Source organism: Quercus suber, unplaced genomic scaffold (genome assembly GCF_002906115.3).
Source record: "Quercus suber isolate HL8 unplaced genomic scaffold, Cork oak 2.0 scaffold_296, whole genome shotgun sequence".
In the NCBI taxonomy this organism is placed as follows: Eukaryota; Viridiplantae; Streptophyta; class Magnoliopsida; order Fagales; family Fagaceae; genus Quercus; species Quercus suber.
The window spans coordinates 89,541-97,245 of record NW_027069752.1 but is presented as its reverse complement, the minus strand read 5'-3'; the positions used below and the strand labels follow the sequence as shown (position 1 = coordinate 97,245).

The window sequence follows — 7,705 nt, the reverse complement described above, 5'->3', positions numbered from 1 at the left end:
GAACCAATTCATCGAATTAACAAAAGACAATAATAATAATAATAATAATAAATAAAATAAAAAAAGAGAAAGAAAGAAAAAGTAGTGACCCAAAATGGGTTTCGATCACGGTATTAAAATGAAAATAAAAGAGCATAAACATAATTCAGACAACTGTTTTTGTCCGTGACCAGGGCTATTGATGACGTCGGTGGCTGGCGCCGTCGAAGGTTGGTGGTGGTGCGAGGTGGTGTTAAGTTTATTTTATTTTATTTTTATAATTATAGAATTTAATCAAATAAGGGGACATGCAGTAAGTTTCTCCTATATATATATATATATATCAACCATTTCGCCTACCAAACAAAGGCCTATTCTTCTCTCTTGTACTCCAAATGGCTCTCCCTCTAATATCCATCTCCCTTCTCATCATCATCCTCCTTGCATACAAGCTCTACCAACACCTAAGATTCAAGCTCCCACCAGGCCCTCGTCCTTGGCCAATAGTTGGAAACCTCTATGACATAAAACCAGTGAGGTTCCGATGCTTTGCAGAGTGGGCACAAGCCTATGGTCCCATCATATCAGTCTGGTTCGGCTCAACTTTGAACGTGGTCGTGTCCAACACAGAGCTGGCTAAGCAAGTTCTTAAAGAACATGACCAACAACTTGCTGATTTTGCTGATAGACATAGAAGTAGGTCAGCTGCTCAGTTTAGCAGAGATGGCAAGGACCTTATATGGGCTGATTATGGTCCTCACTATGTCAAGGTTAGGAAAGTTTGCACCCTTGAGCTTTTCACACCAAAAAGGCTCGAGGGTCTTAGACCCATTAGAGAAGATGAGGTTACTGCCATGGTTGAATCCATCTACAAGGACTGCAACAATCTTGGTACGCTTTTTTATTTATTTTGTACTTGATTTCTAACTTATAATTCGATCCTGAAAATTGTTTTTATTTTACATGCAGAGAATAATGGTAAAGGCTTGTTGGTAAAGAAGTATTTGGGTTCTGTGGCATTCAACAACATCACAAGACTGGCATTTGGAAAGCGGTTTGTAAATGAAGAGGGTGTAATGGATGAGCAAGGATTGGAACTCAAGGCAATTTTGGCCAATGGAGTGAAGATTGGTGGATCACTTGCAATGTCAGAGCACATTCCATGGCTTCGTTGGATGTTTCCACTAGAGAAAGAGGCACTCGCTAAGCATGGGGCAAGAAGGGACGGACTCACTATAGCTATCATGAAAGAGCACACTCAAGCTCGCAACAAGAGTGGTGGTGTCAAGCAACATTTTGTTGATGCATTGCTTACATTGCAAGAGAAATATGACCTTAGTGAAGACACCATTATTGGACTTATTTGGGTAAGTGAAAATGTTCCTCTTTCACTTGTGTTTCGGGTTGATAAAATAGAATAAACATTCCTTAAATTACTTGAAAAGATAACCAAAACCTAATATATTCACTTGAAGAACATATTACATTTGTGGCAACTTAAAGATTTGGAGTGGATAAGTAGTTGTTTAGTGAAAAGGACAAAATGCTTAAAACAATTATCTTTGCTTTTTTAATTGCTAGAAATAGTAGTGAGGTAACTTATGGGCTAATGAACATTATATCATGTGATATGTGCAGGACATGATCACTGCAGGCACGAACACCACTGCAATCTCGGTAGAATGGGGAATGGCTGAGCTAATAAAGAACCCAAGGGTGCAACAAAAGGCCCAAGAGGAGCTAGACCGTGTGATTGGTTTCGAGCGTGTCATGACCGAAGCCGATTTTTCTAACCTACCTTACTTACAATGTGTAGCCAAAGAGGCGCTAAGGTTGCACCCTCCTACCCCACTGATGCTTCCTCACCGAGCCAATGCTACTGTTAAAGTTGGTGGCTATGACATCCCCAAGGGATCAAATGTTCACGTTAATGTTTGGGCCGTAGCACGCGATCCAGCAATGTGGAAGAACCCGACTGAGTTTCGTCCCGAGAGGTTCCTCGAAGAGGATGTTGACATGAAGGGTACTGACTTCCGGCTACTTCCATTTGGTGCAGGGCGACGACTGTGCCCCGGTGCACAACTTGCTATCAATTTGGTCACATCTATGCTTGGTCACTTGTTGCACCATTTTGTTTGGACACCACCTGAAGGGATTAAGGCAGAGGAGATTGACTTGACCGAAAATCCCGGACAGGTCACTTACATGCGAACCCCATTACAAGCCATAGCCTCTCCAAGGTTGCCATCACACTTGTACAAACGTGTGGCAGCGGACATGTAATTTTTAGTTTGTTTGTTATTATCCTCCATAGGATTTTGATTATGAGCTTGTGTTGAAATTGTAATTCTGATGAGATTGTGAAATGCTTCAATGATTTACTATCTGTTTGTTTTGATGTAAAATATTTGCAGAAAAATATTTTCTTATTTTACAGTGTTTGTTTTGCAGTAAAAGATTTAGTCAAAAGTAAAATATTTTCAGTCAATCAAATTAATCTAAGCAAATTTGTGTAAAATATTTTACAATTTCTCTCCAACTCTCACCCGACAACTCTCAGGCTATCTATCTCTCCCTTTCATGCTATCTCTTCTCACCCTCTTAATTTTCTCTTCCCAACCTAAACCTTCTACCCCCAAACTTGGTGGCACCACCCATTGACTAGCGCAACCCAAAAGCGGCGCAACCCATCAGTAACAAGAGCAAATAAAGAAACATTGTGGTTCACAAAATCACTAGTGTGAAAATAGATATTTGTATGAAAGATTAGGATGGTATTGGTCCCAATTGACACATGCCTTGTATGATATTGATTTTGGGTGAGCAAGAGGGGTCCTATATGCTTAATTGGACAGCAATGTCTCACCAGAAAGGAAAAAGAATCGGAGGAATGCCTATTTCATTTTATTAGACTAAAACCATAAGATGGGATCCATTAGGTGTGGGATATTACTTGATACTAGTCACTATTCTGTGGGAATAGCTACTGGATGAGTTATAGGGAAAAAAGAATCATTATTTTTGAGTTGAAGTAGTAAGCAAAAATGCATGGAAAAAAAATGATATTGAAAGAAATAGCACAAAGTTTTATTAGTTATGCAGAGGATAGCAATGTTATTTTATTTATTAGTTTTTTTGGGAAAGGAATAAGAGACAAAATGTTGTGTTTCTAGTTTAATTAGTATGTATATATATGTATATTAAAGATAGATTGTAATATATATACTAAAAGGTGTCAATTGAAAGGTTATAATCTTTCAAATTTGATATACTAAAAGGTGTCTATTGAAAAGTCATAAATTTTTATATTTGATATATATTAAAGGTGTCTATTGAATGAAAAGATATCTATTGACCGAAAACGTGTCTATTAAATGAAAATGTGTCTATTGACAAAAAAATGTGCCTATTAAATAAAAAATGTGCTGATTGACTGAAAAATTACATATTGAATGAAAATGTGACTATTGAAGGGTCATAATCTTTTGGGTATAAATAGTGGTTTATATTCATTTGGTAATTTCTTCTCAACTTCTTCTTTTTCATTTTTCTTAGAAATACAAGAAACATTTGGGTCTTCTCTAAAATTTTTATTTGTAGAACCTAATAAATTTGGTTATATCCCGAGGACAAATTTGTAGTAACCCTTTAGCAACTTTTATGTAAGGGCAAATATTGTTTAATGATAACTGAAAGTTCAAATAACGTTGAAAATACTATGAACGTTTAGACCTCCAAACAACAAAATATCAATTCAAGCTTTATATCAAACAATGTATGTGCAGAAAATGATAACAAGCTTATGTCAGAATTGATAAACAATCTAAACCAATTAAAATCACATCCATAATAGAAATTAAATGGTAAAGATTAAGGGAAGAGAGATGCAAACACAAGGACAACACAACGATGTGTTATTGAAGAGGAAATCGAAGCCTTCGGCGTAAAACCTCTCCGCTGCCCTCCAAGTGGTCAATAATCCACTAGAAAATATAGTTGGGATACATGAATAGCAATAGTCCCTCCAAGCCTAATCTATCTAGGTACCTAAGCCCTCCAAGCTTCTTGCTCCAATGAGGTTACGCAGAACCTTTATCTTTTCTAGCTTGCTGGATTTCGCTATAAACCATAACATCAACCAATAACCATTGGTCCCTTCCAAACTACTTCCCTTAGCACCAAAAAAACCTTCTCATAGACGTGGGTATGGTGAGAAAATGATTTGGTCAAAAATCTCTCAAAGATGTATCAATGGAGAGAGTGAGAGTAGAGAAATTTGAATAGTCTCTATGTGAAGATTGTGGATGAATCAATCTTGTTTTTCTCTAGAGTTTCTCTCTCAAAATTCTCTCTGGAAGCTTTCTACATTTCGTGGGTATGAGGAGTATTTATACTATGGTGAGATAGGAATGCGAAGAGTCAAGTTTTTCAAAACAAAGCTAGTTGGCAGCTTGGCCTCGCGACTTGGCTAAGTCGCGAGTTAAAGCTGCGAGATAATAGAACGGCTAGGCTAGACTTTTTGTCCTGTAGTGCTCCAGCTGGCACAACTGTTCATCTTCCCACACGTTTCACTCATGTGTTGAATTTGGCGGCTTGCCAGTCGCGAGTCACCCGCGAGTCCTAGCTACGAAGCCCTACATCCTTGCACAATTTTGAGCATTTCTTCACACTCTCTTACTCACCATCCTTATATGAATCCCACCTAAATACAGGATTTTTAAGTGCTGAAATACAAGCAAATTGGCACAGAATAAAACCAACAAGATGGTTGATTAAATTCAACCTTACAATAACAATCAATTGTATCTCCAAGTCAATCAAATTTTCTGTTTGCCTACTTAATCATTTTGTTATTTCATTTTATTACTCCTCCATATTCCCAAAAAATCAAAAAGATCAATGAAGTCTAATATTTATTTTAGCGTAACTGAAACGAACAATTTTTTAAAGGAACTAAGAGCTGGTTTTTATTTATTTTTTATTTTTTATTTTTTTTACCGAGGACTTGCAAATGCACTATTGGTGATTTTAAAAAAAAAAAGTTGCTTATTTCCAATTTATATTACACTAGTGGCTTAAAAGCCAGTACTAAAAAGTGACAATATCACTGAAACGTTACTTATATTCCACCAAATGAAAAGGCATAATGTTTTGGTGTTTTTAAATGTAGATGTGGCCCTAATTTGTGTAACACCGTAGCCAAGTGGTGCAATAAGATAAAGTCAACAAAAAGTTAAACATTTCGTTTTTGAGTCTGATTTTGATAAGGACCTAGTGTAAAAGCCTAGTTTTACACTCTCCAATAAAATACTAACACATCGGATTTTTCAAATAAAAGAATAAGCACAAATAAGAACTGATACACCCAATTACACTCCTACTAAAAACTTGCTCACCCAAATATTTAAAATAAAAATAAAAAATAAAAAAACCAACACCACCATCTGAAAGTTAAGACCTTAACCAAACTTCTTCTCCTACATGCTGTTGGAAATGCCTCTAAATGGAAAAGCATCATCAACGAAGTCGAAGTATGAATTAGATGGTCGAAGCTACCATAGACATGTTGAATCTTGAAGCTTTGGTATTAATCTTACATCCTTTCCTCAAAACAAAAGGATTACAACAAACAATAGGAGAAAAATTCCTTCTCCATGAAAAGAAAATAGAATGACGTTTAAGTTTTGCCCTTCCTAAGCTTGGGTTGATTGACATTGATTTTTTTTCTTTAAAAATCAATAAAATACCAAATCTAGAAGATCCAACCTAGACCATCATGTCCACGGTGGTTCTGCCATATTTTCTAGACTTCGACGTCGCCGATGAAGGCTTTTTGATCTAGCAACAACTCCATCAGTTTGTGGAGGAAGAAGGTTAGATTGTGATTTTTGTTTTTTGTTTTTTTAATTGGGTTACAATGAGAGTGTGTTTGTATGAGGTAACATCTAATTTTTTATTTACAAATATCAAATATGGCATGATATTATTGGATGGGTAAAAGTAGAGTTTTATACCACGTACTTATTGAATTTAATCTCTTTGTTTATATATATATATATATATTTTTGAAAGGGAACTCATTAATCTTTCTTTATAATGAATCAAAATACAAAGCTTCCAACGCAGCTGGGGGATTCCTCCAACCAAATACATTCACCCTCAACTCCCCTTGCAAATTTGGCCAAGGAGTGAGCAGCGGAATTTGCTGATCTACCGTTTGAGGCCAATTAAGTTTGGGGACACAATTGACAGTCCAGGCTTGCAGAAGGGGACCATCCATCATTGTTGAACCCGAGGTAAGGTTTGGTACGAAGGGGAGTAAATGCTACTACAATTTATGGGCATTGTGATTGCATGGAAACACATAAGTACCGAAAAGACGAAGGCAAGTCTGCCACTGCCACGAGGTGCATGTCAAGTCCATTTTCACATTATTAAACCAATCACCCACTAAAATGAACCTCCATCACCATTTATTATTTTCAACAACAACATTTGTTTCTATCAAAGTCATCCCACTTGTCATTCTACCTAACTTATCTTTCATTCTACAAATTAGAAAACTTCTAATTATGAATACAATAATGAAGCCCTTTTTTTCTTCTAATGGGAATGTTAATGGGTGTCTTAGAGCATCCACGGCAGATGTTGTAAAAAAATGTCATTTTACCACACTAAAGACCTACTTTATTATTTTACCACATCATTTTACAACATCTCATTTATCAGATGTTTTATTATTCAATTCTATATATTAAAATAATATATTATCCCCTCCCCTATTATCATCAACAACACCGACAGCCACCACTGGCCATCACCCCCACAGCCCATAACCACTGTCACTGTCACCGCCTATAGCCCACAGCCCACCACCACCATCAGATCAACCCAAATTGCAGCAAAAAAAAAAAAAAAAAAAAAAAACCACAACCAGAGAGAGGCAGAGGAAAAGGCAAACAGAGAGGAGAGGGAAGAGGGTGAGATTGACGGCGACCTCGGGGTGAGATTGGCGAGATCGAGCGTGGCTGAGCGTGGGCGAGATTGAGCATGGCTGGAGCATGGGTGAGATCAAGCTACACCGTCGTCGTGGGTGAGATTGTCGTCGGAGCTACGCCATCGTCGCTAGAGCGTGGGTGAGATCGAGCTACGCCATCGTCATTGGTGAGATTGTTGTCAGAGCTACGCCATCGTCGCTGGAGTGTGGGTGAGATCGCCTCAAAACTATGCCGTCGTCGCTACCGGTGAACATCCTGGATTGGTCGAAGAGAGAGGGAACCGAAGAGTGAGAGAGAAGAGAAAAGAAAAAATGAAGAGAGAGGAGAGAGAAAGGAGAATATAAAACAATATAAATTTTATAACATTTGTCCATACCGTTGCAAATTTGCAACGGTACTGTAGCAATATTGTATAATTTTTGAGATTTGGCACATCTCATAAAGCTCCATTTTTGTGTTTGGTGTGGCAAATGTGCCAAATATTTAGCATTTGGCACATTTGCCACACCTGTTGTGGATGCTCTTAAGACAGTGACGGAGCTAGGGTTTCAATTCAGGGGGGACAAAATTATAGGGAACTTTGGAAGCACAATCGTTCATCTATTGATTTCCCATTCAATTTATTAATTAATTTTTAACACTCCATTGCTAAAAAGCCTCAAAGTTTGTTACCAAAACATAGAATTTGAAACAATGAAAGAGTCAAAGAGATTAAGGGGGAAAAAAAA

The 7,705-nt window shown here is 37.3% G+C and overlaps 1 protein-coding gene across 1 annotated transcript; it reads left to right on the top strand.

Annotated features, from left to right (window-relative positions):
- The first annotated feature begins 340 nt into the window (after positions 1-340).
- Positions 341-2,354, top strand: LOC112007479 (cytochrome P450 98A2). The gene is made up of 3 exons (XM_065782295.1): positions 341-870; positions 949-1,346; positions 1,618-2,354. Exons 1-3 carry the CDS (start codon positions 375-377, stop codon positions 2,260-2,262), a joined length of 1,539 nt encoding a protein of 512 aa, XP_065638367.1. The 5' UTR covers positions 341-374; the 3' UTR covers positions 2,263-2,354.
- The last annotated feature ends 5,351 nt before the right edge of the window (positions 2,355-7,705 follow it).